Source organism: Salminus brasiliensis, chromosome 17 (genome assembly GCF_030463535.1).
Source record: "Salminus brasiliensis chromosome 17, fSalBra1.hap2, whole genome shotgun sequence".
Taxonomy (NCBI): Eukaryota; Metazoa; Chordata; class Actinopteri; order Characiformes; family Bryconidae; genus Salminus; species Salminus brasiliensis.
In genome coordinates this window covers 30,412,872-30,431,711 of record NC_132894.1, presented here as the reverse complement: position 1 = coordinate 30,431,711, position 18,840 = coordinate 30,412,872, and the positions used below count along the sequence as shown (strand labels likewise).

At 37.9% G+C, this 18,840-nt stretch overlaps 1 protein-coding gene across 2 annotated transcripts in view; it reads left to right on the top strand.

Annotated features, from left to right (window-relative positions):
* Positions 1 to 18,840, top strand: part of adamts7 (a disintegrin-like and metallopeptidase (reprolysin type) with thrombospondin type 1 motif, 7) — a 96,857-nt gene that overhangs the window by 6,334 nt on the left and 71,683 nt on the right. For both annotated transcript variants that reach the window (XM_072660146.1, XM_072660145.1), the window contains exons 5-8: positions 2,644 to 2,727; positions 3,190 to 3,314; positions 4,521 to 4,670; positions 8,529 to 8,672. In XM_072660146.1, the coding sequence (XP_072516247.1) occupies positions 2,644 to 2,727; positions 3,190 to 3,314; positions 4,521 to 4,670; positions 8,529 to 8,672 (503 nt within the window). The remainder of the gene's footprint in view (positions 1 to 2,643; positions 2,728 to 3,189; positions 3,315 to 4,520; positions 4,671 to 8,528; positions 8,673 to 18,840) is intronic.

Sequence of the window (18,840 nt, the reverse complement as noted above, 5' to 3'; positions counted from 1 at the left end):
ATAAATGGGCCACAAAGCCTGTTTGACTGTCTCTGTGCCATTTGCTCAGCTATGCGTTTCATCCTTTCTGTCCAAAACCCTTCTCTTTTGCAGCTTGGAAAGTTCTTGGAGGCAAGAATGAATGAGAGCCTTTATATATGTGTAAAAGAGAATGTGCTGGGCTAAATCACCCAGACAAAAGCTCTGCAAAACAAATTCCTAGTTGTTGGACAGAATTCCCAGGAGTTCAGACAAGACACTGCATTTCCAATTGGATTAAGGCATTTTCAGTAAGTAGGCCTATCTAGCCTATAAGATAGAAATCTTTTTATTGCTTGTCTAGTCAAATCACCAACAGCAGATTAGCTGTTTCCATTCATTCAGTCGATTGAAGATAGAATCTTAAAGGATTAATTTGGGGGAAATGTTCTGTACTTTATATAAATCTGTTTATCAATTTTTTTTGATAAATTAACCCACCTGTACGTACCCACTCAACACTAGGAGGTCTTACCACATGTTTCCTCCAATACATGTGACATGTAATACATCTCTAATACATCTCTTTTCAAACTGTCACTTCTGGCGACATCGCTGGGCCATACCGTTGATTTACATTTACATTTATGGCATTTAGCAGACACTCTTATCCAGAGCGACTTACAAGGTTACTCGTATTACAGAGGTGGGCCAATGCAGTGTTAGGAGTCTTGCTCAAGGACTCTTATTGGTGTAGCGCAGCATAGTCACCCAGACCGGGAATCAAACCCCAGTCTCCCACATGGTGTGGGAGCTCAGTGGCAGGTAGTGGCGTTATCTGTTGCGCCACACCAACCACATTGTGCCACACCAACCACATTGCACCACGTTGATCCACTCGAAACCCCAAAGTTATGACACTTGTTCTCTGAATGTTTGCAAGTTTGCATTGTTAGTTTTACATTTGAGCTGCAGTGCTAATAGAGTGAACGTAAACACACCTTGTTCGTAATATATTATTTGTCATTTTTTTTATATTTTGCAGCACAATATGCCATTTTCATGGGGGTGTCCTGATTTTTTCACATGATTGTATCTATCATCCAGCATTCGTCTTCACTAGTCATCTAGTAAGGAAGCTGTCTTTTCAACCGTGCCCTCCTGATATCAAATAACATCAGATGCACATCTCCTTAACCTTTAATGATATTTAGCTTTTCGGATTGCTTGTCCAATTTATACTGTGTAATGAATATATAGGGCTTTGTCAAGGTCCATTAGCAATTTCCCTCTGGGTTTGATGATACTATAATTTGCTGAAATGGCCTTATTTTCAAGGTTTATCATCAAGCCTTGATTATGGACTGTGGAACCAGAAAGTTTGAGCTCAGCTAAGATCAGCTCTAACTTAGCGCCAGTAAAAGTTCCTGCTCACTAAATAGAAAGAATGTGCCTTATTAATTCACTAGAGCACTTCATAATGAGCACCTGCAACACATGAAAGTCTCGTCTGTTCCTCTGGACTTCAATGAGGACTTTGTGGGGTGAGAGAGATAGGTGTGTCTACTAAGCCTTTACTCAGCATGGGTGCTATAGTCTTTGCTTTAACATTATTAGTAGGATTTTACCCTTTGAGTCTGCATTTTCTTCCTTTTCCTTTTTCTTTTCTTAGTGATGAGGTTTCCTCACAGAATGTCTTTTTGAGAAGGGATTACTGATTGTCTACATACTATAAACATGATTCTAGTTTCTATTGAGGGACTACTGACTGGCAGTAACAATTAACTACCACATGCACTCGGGAACGTCATATTTATTTGAGTTGATTTCATTTCTGAAGTGTAATAAATTAGATAGGGCTGGATAATAGATTGGTTAATATGGACATTATAATTTGGAAAAGCACAATTTTAAAATGGTAAGAGCTTTATGTAATATATAATATAATATAAAACCTTATTCCATATGAAATATTCCATATTCTCAAACTCAATAACCACTGTTGGGAGGTTTACTTTAGAAATGTATTCCAGTACAGATTACTTGATTCACCATTAACCTGTAAATTAATCCAGGACTAGTGTATAAATGTGCCATAGAATGCATTCATTCTATTCTATGCATTCATAGTTTTTACTATATAAATTAAGTATGTTTCTTTTGTTGGGGTGAAACATTTACAAGCCTGTTTACCACATTGTATTATTATTATAGCAATTGGACAGCAGTACAATGGATTTCAACCTCTGCATTTAACCCATCTATGGCATTGAGAACACACACCTGAGTAGTAACCTCAGCGTGGGGGGAGCAACTGAGGGTTAGGTGACACTTCAACTGTGGATGTCGGGGGAAGAGATAGCGCTGTTCTTTGCCTTTCTTTGCACCCACTACCTGCCCACTATCTTGAGATCAAGCCAGCAACCTTTCAGTCCTAGGCCTGTTTGTCTAACATTAAATGAGGAAAGTGATCTAACTAATCGTTGGTACAACAGACAAAATTGAAAATGCATCCAGACTTGCAATTATATTTTCCCCAAATGATTTTCCCCTAATGTAAAGGTTCACTAAAGTATATTTGTTGCAAAACCTGCATTTTTCCTATATAATGCAGCCCTAGTTTAATGTTATATTGATGCCATTCAGTGTCATATGCGTCATAATGCTTTTGCTTTATTTTTGCAGGTTGCAGGGCTGTTTCATGACGCCAGTATTGGCAACGCCATCAATATTGTTGTTGTGCGTCTTATTCTGCTAGAAAAGGATGAGGTGAGCTATACAGATGTACAACCAGTATAAATAGCAGCTTTTGGATCAGATGGTCTGAGTCAGACTGTATTGAAAAGATTGAAGTGAAGTAACACAAATAGAAGCATTGAGCAACCAGTCTGAAGTGGTGTCTCTACATGTCATGTCTCCAATAATGTGTTTGATGTCTCATTTCAACCATGTGTTACTGAATTTGTAGCTTAAATAGTGAGAAGATATTGAACACAGCATGCATGGATGGTGTGATTGTGAGATATTCTCTGAATCCCTCTTGAACAGTTCTGAAGAAATAAAAAAAAAAACTATTATCAGAAGTTCAGTTTCACAGCCACCATTCGTAAGTTCTCCCAAAAGACTATAAGCCCACTAAATTAGGTGCATGTCGAATTGACTGACATACTGTTATCGCTCATCATTTTCTGGTTACTGACACTTTTTCCTCATTTCCTCTGATGTAATCAGGAGGACCTGAAGATCACCCACCATGCAGACAACAGCCTCAACAGCTTCTGCAAATGGCAAAAGCACCTTAACATGAAAGGAGATGACCATCCAGTGCATCATGATGTGGCTGTCCTACTTACAAGGTATGTTTTTGGTCGGTCCTTTCTCTGTCACAAGAGAAACGTCAGTGAGATGCTGAAGGCCTGCCCTCATAACAGTGTCTGTTTTCACATGAAGCACATTCTCCTCCTCAGAAACAGAAAAAAGCAAGTATTTCCTCACTAATTGCTGTTCACATTTTCTACTACTGAGTTCCTAATGCAGCTGTGTGTATTGTCTGAAGCTCTTTCATATAGACTGCTTCACTTCATGCCTGCCCGAATGACACTAATATCTGCAATTACACAAGCCTGTATGTACTTGCTTTAGTGCAAAATGCTCTTAATAAGCTTAATAGCACTGTAATTGCCGGCTATACAATAATAGTGCTAGTCTCTTTGTGCGAGGCGAGCATGTAATGGATGAGTCTTTTTTGTTTTGAAATACATGTAATGTTTATGACCACTGATGGTATTGTCTGTTAGCCTAGCCCTCTTTGGTTTTATGCAACAAAACCGCTAATTCTACCCACATACTGACAAGAAAGGGCACTGTATTATGTGAACAGTCATTTTGGCACGTTCCCTGGGAAAGCTTATTGAGCAGTTGTTGAATTCCATGAATAAATGTTAAATAATGCATGACTATAGAAATACAAATATCAATAAATGTCTTTTTATGTAGAATGATGTTCTTATTAGGGTGTCATCCTGATATGTTAGCTTTAAGAACAGTTTTCCAGAATCAGTATTCTTAATCATAGTCATAATCAGGTAATAGCACATTGAATTGAACAGGTTATTAATTAGCTAGATAAAAAAATACTTTTGACTGCGTTTGGACACAGCAAACCCCATGGCCACAGCCTTTTAACTGTATAAATTCACTGATATCAGTATTTCTAGCACATTAACACCATTAAAACCATTAGCACTGTTAGTTTTATTAAAACAATGCTTATTTTTAAGCTCTGCAAGTGTGCACTACCAGTGTTATTTTAGTGTTATGTCCCTATATGGCTGTATAATGCCAAAATTGTGGAATAATGCTCATTTTAAATGAGTAAATTGCATAGGCTGACACCTACTGTAAGCATTTTATCACTGTTATTAAAAATCACATGAAAGTTTGACACACATCAGGAATTTAAATACAAGGTTTTTGCTTGACAGTGACGATTTACTGGTGAAATACAGTAACTGCTCAATGGTTTCTATTATAAGCAAGGCTAACACTTCTCTTTGACGCAGGAAAGACATCTGTGCTGCCACCAACAAGCCATGTGAGACACTGGGACTCTCTCATGTGGCCGGAATGTGCCAGCCCCATCGCAGCTGCAGCATCAGTGAAGACACGGGCCTACCGTTGGCTTTCACTGTAGCACACGAGCTGGGCCACAAGTAAGTCCACCATCATTCTTCTAGCAGTTCCTCCTTTTTTTACTTTTAACTCCTTAACCTCCTTCGGCAGACGGCAAATATGATGCAGTTTAGAAATAATTATCTATTAGAAATTAGTATCTCTCTCTTATTATCCCTCTGTTCATGCGAATCAATCAAGTAGATGTCTCCCTTAGAACTAGCTCCCTCGGGCTCTGTTCTAAAAAGTTCTATCCACTTCAAGAATCCCTTTGTGAATAACAAAGTCGGGTTACATGTTCATTTCAGACACTTCTTAACTAAAGAACATTCTGAAGAACTAGTTAGCAAAGTATTTAGCATTATGAAGCTTTTGGGAAATTGTCCCCAGCTCATTAACAACTTTTTTACTGAGTCAGAGTGGGTCTGTTAACGCTGAAAAAATGGCCAAAATGTGGGTACTGCAAATTTCCTCTTGAAATGTTATGGATCAGCAGTATGTCTGGAGGAGCAAGAATGAAGCATATGCTGAAAATGCTCTGGGGCTGATTTGCTTCTTCTGCCACTGGAAACCTGCAGCATGCGTAGGGTAAGATGTATTCAGTCAAGTATCAGGAAATCCTGGGAGAAAACGTCATGCCTTTTGTAAGGAAGCTGAAGCTCGGGCGTCATTGGACCTTTCAACAGGACAATTATCCCAATCACACATCAAAGTCCACCAAGGCTTGGCTTTTTAGAAGAAGTCCTGGAAGCTTCTGGAGCGGTCGCCACAGTCGCCTGACCTGAACCCCATCAAAATTCTTTAGTGGGATTTGAAGAAGGACTGCAGGCCTGCAGGACAGTGTCTGGCTATGCATCAAATTGGCAGCAGGTCATGACAGCAGAAGGGTGCGGTACTAAGTATTAATACCCCGGAAATAATCCTAGAGTTTTCTTTAGTGGTTATTAGGTAACAGAATATGTATTAAAGACATAAAGCAAAACAATTGTATCTTCCTTTGTATACACACAAAATACCTAGTGTGATTATGTTTCACAAACAAGCCTTTGCTTGTAGCTGATACCAGCAAGGACCCCTACAGTTTGCACCACTGGTGGTGGAAATAACAAATGACAGAAAAATATTACACAGTCTCTGATCATTCCAAGGCTGGTGAAATGTTGATGCTCATGTATTAATCTTGAGCACATGCCTCTGGGGCAATCGCAGAAAAGATGCCAAAGGGTTTGCAAGCCTCTGAAAGCGTCTGCTCTCTAAAAGTGTGCAGTTGTAATTTCTGCTCCATTGCCTGTCCGCCAAAGTCAATTGCACACACACAAAAGCCATCACCCACGCCACGAATCTGAATCCCATTATTATGAACGGCACGCAGTGGCGGTTTCGGAGGATGTGAAGACGATTTTGTTGTCGAGGAGGCAAAAAATGTTCACCAAATTATTCGCTAGTCAGGCTTCCAGTTCACAACTTATCAGCAGGGAATCTGAGTGCAATCGATACCATTCCTCTGGTATTAATTGCGCTCAGATACAGAACGCTTTTATCCACATGTTTTATCCTCCACACTGGGATTTCATTCAGATTTGAGAGATGGTGTCAGCGCATAAATGAGCCTGCTTTAAAAGCTCACAGTGTTGCTCTTTGTGTGGAGAAAGCCAAATGGGTGTGGGTGCAAAGCTGGATATTGTGCTCTTCAAAGGAATTTAACATTAAGCCTGAAATGTTATGAGGCCTTATTGTTGCTTGGATTGGGGGCTGATGTCATATTTGTTTTCTGGCAACACCATGTGAATTCAGACATTTGCAGGAGGGGTGTAGCAAGTCTGGAATTAAATTCTGCGGCTAGAGTTTTTTTTAAATGGGCACAAAACACAAAAATAGCCATTTCATTTAGGATTAATATCATCATCATCATCATCATCATCGTCATCTTCTGATCCGCTTAATGCAATTCAGGGTTGCATGGGATGATAATGTGGATAAAACACTTACAAGATCCAGACTGTAGGTGCAATATAATATGATTAATAATGTCCATTATTAAAACCTGTCAGATCACAGGTTTGGATTGTATAAATTAATCCATCATTCAATCAATGTTATATACAGAGCACATTCCATACAAATCACATTTAATGACATTCAAAATGCTCTAAAGGTGATTGCTAAAGCATAAAAATATTTTTTAGAAAGATAAAAAAAGATGCAAATAATAAAATAAAATAATAAACTGAAATAATAGAAAACAATACATATTGAAATTAAATATTATGTAAAAAGTATATAATGTAATAAAATAAAATGAAATAAAATGTAATGAAGTACTGAACTCATCATTAATGAAACATATAAATACAAAATATAATACAATAAATAGTAAATACTAAATCAAAATAACCAAAAAAAACGCAGCAAAAGGTGGCGCTACAAAGTATTAACGCAAGAGGGCTAAATAATATTGCACGCTCCACTTTTCAGTTTTTTATTTCTAAAAAAGGTTTAAAATATCCAATTTATTTCGTTCCACTTCACGATTGTGTCCCACTTGTTGTTGATTCTTCACAAAAAATTACAATTTCATATCTTTATGTTTAAAGCCTGAAATGTGACAAAAGGTTGAAAAGTTCAATACTTTTGCAAGGCACTGTACTTACGTAATATTACATTTCCTGATATACCCTGATATTTCTATTGCATTTTGAGATCACAAAGACACAGAAACTGGTTAACAAGAAAGTTTACTTAGGTCTGCTAAGAAAAACAACTATCACACAACGTCCCCAACTTGAGAGGCTTTTAACAATGGAGCACCCTTGCAGCAATTTGATCTTATGATCTTATGCGTAACATTTGATGAGCAGTTAGACTGTAGGGCCACCCTAGAGCTGTAATTTCGAAATGGCAACTGCCTAGAACAACTGCCTATCTGCCTACTTGTCAGGAGACATAAGACCATAGGTTTGAGTCCCATAAACACCACAGCCCTCCATGATCAGGAGCTGGAATTAGAAGCACCCCCCCCCCCCCCATGTAATAGGTGGAGTTTAAACCTGCAGGTTGGAATAAACAGTAAACAAATTGAGGGGGGAGCCACAAACTAAACATCTCACTCAGTAGTCAAGCAATTCCAGCTATTTTCTATTGTTTTGAGGCAGAAGTGAGATGCAGAACTGATTTGGGAGAATTAGGAGAACTAAGTTAATTTAAAATCAGTTTAAGTTGGCATGACCTTACATATTTTTATTTTTTACAATGCAGCCTTTATTTTGTAGTTGGATGAGCAATGTAATTTTCTACCATTGGGTGCAGAGCATGTGTGTACAGCCTATGCCCTGGCACTTAGACAGTTGTCCTATCAGCTTTATTTCTGCAGCTAAGCAACGACTCAGCCAGATGTGGCATCACACTCTGTATATACTACACTGCACAAAGTGCACTACAGCTTGATAATGTATACAGGAGACAGACAGTGGTCATAAATGTTGTTTATGTGGGAGATTTATCTCTATCTAAGCGGAGGAATGCATTTGAATGTTTGGATCGTAAACCTTTATGTAGAAAAGGAAATCATTTATTATGATTGGAGTGTCTTGGAACATTGCTGTTGGGCGTATTGTCTTTATTTGCAAAAACAAAAGGACATAATGAACTATTTTGGTTTTTATTTTTGTCATTTCTTGACATGGAATTAAATAGAGCACAAGCTGGATTGTAAAGGTGTTGATACAGAATGCATAGCTTACTATAATGATTTAATGTAGATTAGACTTCTAGACTTCCAACCATTTAGAAATTCCTGTAGCCGCGGGGATGTATGTGTCTGTGTGTGTGTGTCATGAAAGCTGTCCTTATTTGCCCCTGTTTGATGTGGTCAGTTAGCCTGTTCTGCTCCTTTGTTGCAGCTTTGGGATTCAACACGATGGGAATGGTAACGACTGTGAGCCAGTTGGGAAAAGGCCATTCGTCATGTCTCCGCAGCTACTGTACGGGACCTCCGCACCTAACTGGTCTCGCTGCAGCCGCCAGTACATCACCCGCTTCCTTGAGTGAGTGCCATGCTGCTTGATCTTTTCCTCCCTCTCTTTTTTTATGTATCTGTCAGTTTTTCCACCCCCTTCCCCTCAGCCCTTCCTCTATGAAAAAGAGTAGTCATTTTAGCCCAGCTGTGGGCACACTGATATTAGCTTGAGACGGACTAATTACAGGTTGTAACACACTGTAAAATATCACAGATCTGGTCCGAGTAGACTCAAGCTTAAGCTTGTACTTGTCATTCTGGAGTGCACACACTATGTAAAATGTAAGGTCAGGCCAACTGACTGAGTTAACTCAACTTAGCTTATTTAGAAGTTCTCTTAAGTTCTTCTCAGTTTGGTCAACAATGCAGCTGAGGTGGAGCCTCACAAGCATTAGTAAATAAACTGCAACGGAAAGTAAATTAAATACAGTGCGAGATGTTTAGTCTGTGGCTCCTCCCTCTTAATTTGTTTACCGTAATTTGTTTATTCCCATCTGTAGTTTAGAACTTCCCTATCAGATTGGATGATAAACTGGATGCTTTGTAAAATGGACCTTTGAGCCCTTGTTGGGATTTAAACTTTAAAATGGTCTGCTCACACTTAATCAGCAGCAGTTAGACCATAGGGCCGGTCTAGAGCTGTGTAATTACTTTAGGTAAAAACACAGTTCTGAGTAAATTTACCTTCATGTTTTTTCTCAAACAAAAGACACATACATGATTGAGTACATAGAGTGGCCCAGCTGTCTAACTGTCTGCTTGTCAAGAGGAGGTCATTATTTTGAATCCCATCAACATCACAAAACCTCCATTGTCAGGAGTCTGAGGATAGTATGGTAATAGCAGGAGTTCTAAGATGCAGATGGGATCATTAACAGTAAACAGATGGAGACACAGACTAAACATCTTACACAGTATTCATCAGCTGCAGCTCATTTACTAATGTTTTTAAATAAGTTGAATTAACTGGAAAAATGCTCTGTAATCGGATACTTTGGCTGTGTTCCAAATATAAAAAATCCTTTATTTCGACTCGATATAAATTCATGGTTTATATGGTTTAAAAAGAATGATACCACAAGTGCTGTTATTGGGTCCCTTTCAAAAGAAAAATTTTGAATCTCTCGTCCTATCTGTAAGATTGCAAAGTTGTATTTCTATCAGCTGGACGAGCTGCCCCTTTCTTGCCCCTGCCATGTGTGAGTGCTGCCAGAGGTTGTGTGAACAGCTCAAGTTTCCAGAGCAGCAGAGAGGCTGTGTTGATTCTCTGTCAAAATCACACCAGTTCTGTGCAGCACCAGCTGGAGTGCATTAGGCATGGGACGGCGTGCCTTGCGCAGAATGACCTCGGAGTGGAAGCCTTGAGGATACCTGAGGGACCCTGTTACACAGCAGCCAGCAGCCAACAGCCTGCGGCTGAACAAGGCTGCTAATTAAACAGAGGCAAGAATGGGAGCAGAGCAACAGAATTATTTTAAAACCCTGATAAGTCTCACTTATCATTTGGAATAACAAAGGAAGGGTTGAATGTGCTAGTAATTATTTGAGGTTGAAAATGCACCAGCTCAGAGCAATGCATTAATCTGACGTTCTGCAGCAATAATTCTTAGATATTAAATGTTATATAAGATGATAGTAATAATTAAGGGCATTGAAATGCATCAGCTCGGAGCAATGCATCAATCTAAAGTTCTGCTGCATCAACTTTTGATTGTTATAATCAATCATTACTGACTGTAATAAGATTTGCTAACGTTTATGCTCAATTTTGACCACTTAAACTTAAATCTATCTAGTTATATAATATAGAATTGTAGCACAATAAAAATGCATGTTAGATCAGTTATCAAGAAAAAAATAGATGCTAATCTTAAAGGATTAGTTTGACGATAAATCTATATAAAATGATTGATTGCTGAACACAGATCCAGTCTATCAGCCAATAAGACATGATGAATATTGTCTGGAATGTTGGAAGTTTCCTAGAGTTTGCTTGAATTGCTAGGCTAATGTTGCTAACAAACACTAGATGTAGACTGTCACCAATTTCATCTTTGTAAATACATGCCCAAAACTGTCTCCCAAAACAGATCAAGATCTTCATTTGTTTAGCACAGACCAAAACAAATGTGTTTTAGAGCTCAGTATGACTTACTTTTGTCTATAAAAGCAAAAATCTCACTCTACATACCTCAACAGTGGGGCAGGCATTATGAGTAACTGTTCTAGTTATGACCAAAACCTTGTAATACAGATTATCCATGCTATTTTACAAAATATTTTTAAATAAACAGTACATTTGATCATTTTTTAAATATATAAAGGAATATTTTGAGTGTGCTTTAACACACATTTGAATTGGTGACAGTCTGGTTAAGTTCAGTGTTGTCTGTACCTAGCCTAGCATTAGCCTAGCATATTTCATTTTACATTAAATCTGTCGTAGGTCATCGACTTCATGTGGGATAAGTAATAAATTGTTTTGTTTTTTTCCGCAAAACTAATTACAAAGAGCTCATTTTATTCTGACTGGTTATTAAAGAGAAAATATCAGATCAGTTTTGGTATAGACCAATAATTAAAATTTCAGCAGTGCTACTAAAACCATGTTCCTATATTTTCTCACTGTTCTTATATTTTTTAACTCCACTACTACTGTGTAAATAGTGCATTCTGTCACATTTGTGTATACAATTAATCTTATACACCAAAATTTGTATTAAATCTTATGAAATCTTTTGTAATTTTATAATGCATTTCATAATTTCCTACAGAAACTGAAGCATTGTAAGGTCAGAGATTTATGCTAAGATGGGACTATAATGCCAATATTCACAATAAATGATGATACTGAATTCATATTCAGTTGCTAAGTGCCACTTGTGAGCGTTACAGAGTCTTACTCTATAGCCTACATTTTCCCTATGGTAATGTAATTACTGTGTTAATATAAACTTAGCTAGGTTCTTATTAATGTTAATTAATGTTATTAAATAAAAGATAGGATATTAAAAAAAATTCATACAAATAATAATGTAAATTTATTGGAACATACAAATAAATAAAATACTATTAATAATGTTAAAATTCTAATAATAACTATATTCAGAACAGACAGCTATTAATGTCAAACTGGCATGAGCTGGAAAAGCTTGACCATTCTACTCTCTACTGGAGTTTAGAATTATAATTTGCATAATTTCGGCACAGTGATCAATCCAGGGCTAATTTACACCACAGGTAAAACCTTAATTCTCACTAGAGGCTCATTAAAACAAGTGGAGCTATACGGTCGATACAACTGAATTTGATTAAATTATTGGCTTGTTTTGTGGAATCCTCTTATCCTTCATATTTTTACCTTGTTTTTGCCTTTTTCTACCATGAAAAGACATGTAAAATAAATTCAGAGTTGCAGACTTGATTCTACTGATCCAGAATGCAAATTAAATGTAAATATAATTATTAAAGTTAAGCTAACTAACTACTTCATTTTTGTGGAGGAGTGGAGGAGCATAGAGGCTATTATCTGTACTGGTCTCCACTTCTTCTCTCAGACTCTCACTGATGGGCCATTCACTGTGAAAGTGGCGGAGGTCATTGTTTGCATAGCTGCTGTGGCAAAGCAATTAGGTTTCATTGAATTTACTTTGGGTAATTAATGTTTGTCTTAAAGATATATTTTTTTGTCTTCATAGTTGGGGTAACTGGGCATGTGCTTTGAAATTAAAAAACAAAGATAAATTAATAATCAAGTCATTACAGTTACAAAAGAATACTAATTATCATTGAATTATTTAATTATTAAATATTCCTTTGTATAATAATCAGGTTGCACAGGTAATTGAGGAGAGGTAATTAGCCTTGCGTATGGCACTACATGAATATGTTTTAATTGCTGCTTTCCATCAAAAATAGAGGCAGTTGTAACAAGGGAACATGTAATCACTAACCTGTGGCTACTGCTAATGCTAATAAGCATGAACACAGAATCACTTTATATGCAGCATTTCAGACTATGTGTATGTAGTTTGAAAAGTAGTCACGTCTCCCTACGTCATCTGACTACATTGGAGCCAGGATGTATCATAAGTTACGGTATCTGTAAAAGACCCATATGGAAGCATTGTCATTTTGTAGCTGACCATCAGCATCAGCATTGAAGCTAGTAGAGTCTAAGTCTAGCTATATTTGTGTGGAAAATAAATTGTACTTAAAGTCACTTTGAAATCAAAATGTTAGTTATTTAAGATGATCATATGAAATATGGTTCTTCCATGCTTTCTTATAATCTTCCATAAATAATGCCTCTAAAAATGTCTTCAGATATTTGGTGACATCACCATGCACCAGCAGGTGGTGCAAATAATAATAACGAATCATCTTTTGCTGCTTTCCATTTACCTCAGAAGTTGAATGTTGGAGCTGGGAAGTATGTCAAACCTGCGTTGATCGAATATTCCGATAATTAACCACTATTATCAAAAAAAGAGTTTCCAAAAACAAGCCAGCTAAAGACTTTGGATTTGACCACAACTGCTTTAATAATCCATTATCAGTGTTTTATGATGAATCTAACCAAAATATGTCCCACTTTTTATGTCCCAGGTTAGCATTATAGCATTGTCCCAGGTTAGCATTGTTAGCAATGTCCTAGGTTAGCATTGTTAATGACACAAGTTGACAACAACACATTCTGCGGTATTTTGTGCATCCAAACATTATCATCATCAAACATCAATATGGAAACACGTCCACAGATTGTTGGTCAGTACTGTGTTTATGGCTGAATCATTGGGACACACATACATTAAAGTGCTAATAAACAGTATAATACTACTTTTATTAATGTTATGTACGGTGCAGCCATCTTGGATTTTGAATTCAGTGTTGATGAAACGCTCCTGACCTGCTGAGTATCCAACTTGTCGGGGGTGTTCCAGTTGAATTTTTCTATTTGAAACTTGGAAACTCCGACATCCCAGTTGAATTGGAAAAAAACATAGTTTGAACTCCCCCTCCCGTCACCCCCACCTCATCATCAAGAGAAAGCTGTCCGCTAGCTCAGGGACAAAGAGAATGTGTTATGATTTTAGATTCCTGTTGGTTGAAGGGACAGGGAGGGCCAAAGGGGGTCTTGCAGGAGAATATACAGATATACAGCACCTTTAAGGTCATCAAGTCAAGTGGGCTTTATTGTCATTTCAGCTCTGTACACAGTGGAATGAAACAAAAGGTGCAACATGGAATAAAAATGAGAACAAAACAATACAGTACAGGACAGACCTCAGAAAGTGTGACATGTAGACATAGGTGATAGGTGCATAAGATAAAATAAGATAAGATAAGATAAGATAGTCCCACAGTGGGGAAATTTTCAGTGTCACAGCAGAAAAGAGATAGCAAGACACTCAGATGCAAAAACGTAGATAAATGACCACTATATACACAATATAAATAATAGAAGTAAAAAAAAAGCAATAACAATATTATTTACAGATTACATGTCGTAACGTTATATGCAGACAGCTTATAAACATGTAATAGAGCAGGGACTGTAGATAGTAATTATAGTATATATAAATAAGAGAAATAGGATGCAGACAGATTAAAATGCAATGGGATGTAGCTTCATATTCATATTGACCATAAAAAAATGTATTTTTAATAAAAAGTGATATTGGTTTTACAGGGTTAAGAAAGTTCACCTGTCCTAAATTAAAGACCCCTCAATTCAAGCTTAGATTTGATGTTGGTCATCTGCAACCATTTACCTCACATCAGTGTACGCACAATCCATAATCTATGTTTGTCCATTTATCCATTTGAGGCAATGCGATGTTACCAAGTGGAACAGTCACAGATGTTGCGGCCTGCGTTGCCATTTCTGGGGAGATGCACACCAGGCTTTGACATGGGTACATTGGGTACGTGGCTCTGCATAGACCTACACAATTAGATTAGACTGTAGGTACTGCAGGAGTAATGAATTAGTTACGGCTGATTGAAAACTGTTTATGGCATCGTTGCTGCAGTTGTACTCCATGGCAGATCAATCAAGTGAAGATTATAGGCCCTAGCCTATAACAGGCGGTGGAACTCCCAGTGGGTGTCACGGTCTAAACTCTAAAGGCTTCTACAGGCTTTTGGCTGAAGTTTACGTCCTTCCCCATGCAGCGAGATGAAGCTAACTCTGCTCTCTCCCTCCTCCCCTACAGGGAGAACAGCATGGAGCACAATGTGCCATTGTCGCTCGCTGTTGTGTGTTTAAGAGTGCCTGTGCTGTATGGGCTGATTACTGTTGCACTGGCATTTGTTAGAAATGGAATGTGTTGTGGAAAGGTGGGGCTGGGAGCTCTGGGCTTTGGATGAAGTGCAGACAGATGGCATGTGTCCAGACACAACTCCTTACTGCAGAGATGATAACAGCAGCGACATGTAGCTCACAGCTAAGACAGGAAAGAGGAGTGCACGGTGTGATCTAGAGTTCAGAAATGTGGTGGATTTAAACACATTGTAATTGACCTGTTCAGGCTCCGCTCACACATCTGTCCTATCGAAGTTACTGTCACGAGGTTGGACAAGCTTCTATTCAACTTAATGAGAAACGGTCGCACACAGCACTCATTGTAGCTCTCAAATACATAAATTAAGAAGGCACTTATATTGTTTTAGATGACATTTGGTATGCATGGACACTATTTAGACAAGCTGTATGTATTTGTTTTTATTGTTGTTGTGAAATTGAATGTTAGCAAGCTGGCAAATTAATTGCCATGACTAATTATGGTGCAGTTCTGCTTGGTGCTGTTGCATTTGTTTCTTAACCCTTAACAGTCACACTTAGAAATACATCAGCTAGAAAATATTAATTGTTACAATTGTGTTCCTGGTTTCTGGAAACATTTTTAGTTTTTTTTCGGATGACTCATTCAGGATGTGGATATGCAAGTCAACCAGCTGGTTGACTTGCTCAGTTAGGGAAGTTCTAGGCATGCACTAAAGTATTACAGAACAGTCACTGTAATACAACTAAACTAAAGTATAACCAAGGTTACTGTGCTAAATTAAACATCAACAAATATGTCCATCCCTTAAATCACAGCCTCCTATAAGAGTAAAACTTACTTATCTAGATAGCTATTTAATTCTTCAGTGAGGTTTTAGCTATGACCGCTATGGAATAAATAATACCACTAGCTTGTGCATTATTATGTCAATAGTAAACAGCTTTAAAGAACCAAGATCTGAATTTAAAACGTGCAGTTAAGTCTAACTAGGACATTAAGTCTAGGTAGAAAGGTGTTTATTTTGAGGTAAAATTTTCGTCCAATTTAGTTTATCCTAAAGGTTGATTTAAGCTTCTGCACCACATCAACGCAGTCTATGCCGTAGCCTGCGCAAGTGGCCAAACTTGTGTTTATACTTTGGGTGTGTTGGTGTGTCTGCATTGCCCCCCCAAATTACACTGTAGTGACTTCTTTTGCATACTACAAACAATAGTGGCTAAAACTGGGTGGATTATGTTTAAATAAGATACTACCAAATGGACCAGTCCCAGTTGTATGTGGGTATGCGTAGGCTATGTGTAGGTAATTGCATAGATTTGAAGCAGAAGCATAAATTGTCCTTAACTGGGCAACTCAAGTGAGTGGTCACAGATGCTTATTGAGGTGACATACAGATCTGAAGTTCAACAAAATATCTGTGTAGCTTGAAGTAAATGTTTGAAGAACCCCAACCCAACACTCCAATATACTACCATTGTTTTTTTCTCAGCTTTTAGACATGATATCCTTTTACATCATTGTCACCCAGCCAACATTACAAAGCCCAACCCTCATCATTTAAACTGCTGCATCTTATTGCTGTCTTAACAAAACCTAATAAAAATGACCAGTGAATCATCTGTAGCTGTAGTAAACTTGTTATATATACTTCTTTTGAGTTATTTGTAATGTTGATGGTGGTAAAATACATATCTTATGAAACTACCCCAAAACAATATCTCAGGTTCATAACTTAAGTTTGTGTAATATCTTTCTGTGAGAGAGCTGTGAGAGGCAGTAAACACTGCAGACAGACATCTGTTTTCATTCACCACCACTGTTAACTAGTAGGTTTCTGACACTGTATGTTTAATTATTGGAGAATTCCACATAGGTTCACTGCATCTTAACATTTGAACATCTTAATTATTTAATTATGCAGGAAATAAAGATTGGTGGAGTTCCTCTTTAATGCAGGGTAATAAAACAGTATTTAATGTTCATTTTTATTTGTCTTTTTGTCATAAAATGTTCACACAGGGTGACTGGTGTTGTCAGAAGTTTTCAGAAATAAAAGAAAAAAGCAAAAAAAAAAAAAAAAAAAAAAAAAGGAAATAGAATGACCAGACTTTGAGTGAGGATGTGACATGTCAGGGGTTTTTGCTCTGTTTCTAATCTGTGCAGCTTTCCTTATGGCTTTCCCAGATGATCAGAGCAGAGTCTTCAGCTCACAGTTGACCTTCCCTCTTAGTAACTTTCCAGGCCCTTTCCTCTTCATGATTTAAATCTGGACTGAATTTCTGCTGAACTCTTTGCTGTTTGTCCTTTCACTTTTCTTTTCCTGCAATATGTTTTCTTAAGAGTGTGTTGAATCTAACCTGGTGGCCCTGACTCGTCATGCCTGGTAGCAACACGTCTTTATTAGAAACAAAAAAAAAACCCTGTTATTAATCCTTCAGGCATGCAGTGCGATTTAACTTCTGTCTGTCAGCTGGGGTGAACCTTACAAAATATTAAAAACAGGGGTTGTCATACTTAATATGCGGTTTTCATAGAAATTGAAATTCTATCTTTCAATATGAGGTAGTCGTCCAAGATGTAAAAAAAAGCATTAATGCAAATGAATGCAGAAAATAATCATTTTAATTAGTCTGAAGTGAGAGGTGTAAAACATGCCTAGGGGAATGGATCGTGGTGGCATTAGTGTCTCTCCTGATTAACTTAGGCCGGCTTATGTAATGACTTGCAGAACCAGGTCCTTCATCTGGAGTCAAGAGCTCCTCTTGAAGGAAGAGCAGCAATTATAGCCCTCAGCCTCTTTTCATCTCTATTACTTTAAGCTGGCACTGATTCTGCCAGTTCTGACACCGAGCCTGGTATCAGTCTCTGAGCCATGAACCTTTAAGTTTACTTTGATGATGAAGCATCATAACGCATTGATCTATGGCTCATGTTCACATTAAAAGCCTTTTTGAAGATTCACATTCTGGTGGGCAGTTGATTCATAGCTGTGTTAAGTGTGAACCATCCTGCTTTATAATGAAGGAACATTTCAGTAAACAAACCAACCATGAATAAACCACATGCGTCATGTATATGAAACTATGGCTGAATCCCAAATGGCTCCCAACTCCCTAAAGCACCCTGTCATGAGTCATGACACAACATCCCAACGAATCCTACACCCAAATACTGCAGTGTTTGTCTGGTGGATATGTGAATCTCGGCTCTTTGGCTCTTTGTCAGGCATATGATTGACTGTTTTGCTAGGGAAGGCTCTATTTTTATGATCTGTGTAGACAGAGAAGCCCCTATTTTTACGACCTCTAGGCACAGGGTGTAAGAACCATTTGAGATTCGGCCTAGCAAGGAATCAAAGATGATTCGATCCATTCAGCTCTCGACTGTTTATTATTAGAGCAAGAAGAACAAGGTAGTACGGTGCATGTGCAGTGGAAATAAGCAAACAAATTTTGACCTAATTGTTCTCATTGAGGCCTAGTAATCAGATATGCATCTGATCTAGGTCCACATGTGATTGCGGCTCAGATCTGATTTGAAAAGATTTGATTTGTGTGTCCGAAGGTGACATAGATGTCCCACTCTAAGCATCATTGAGCCTTAAATAGGTAAGGAACATTTAGATCAAGTGAAGGTTAGATCACACAACGTTTGTCTGGTCCCTGTAAAGAAGTATTGCCTGTAGAATAGGACTCAAGCGTGGGCTAAAATGGTATAAAGCCCCCCAGCTTTGAGCTGTGGAGCAGTGGAGCTGTGTTCTTTGGAATGATGGTTGGTTCTCTATCCAATATTTTTGGCTTGAGGTGGGGGGTTGAGAATGTGGTGGGGTGGTGATTGTCCAACATCCTAAATCTCACTAATGCTCTTGTCGCTTTATGCAATCAAATTCTCACAGCAGTGCCCCAA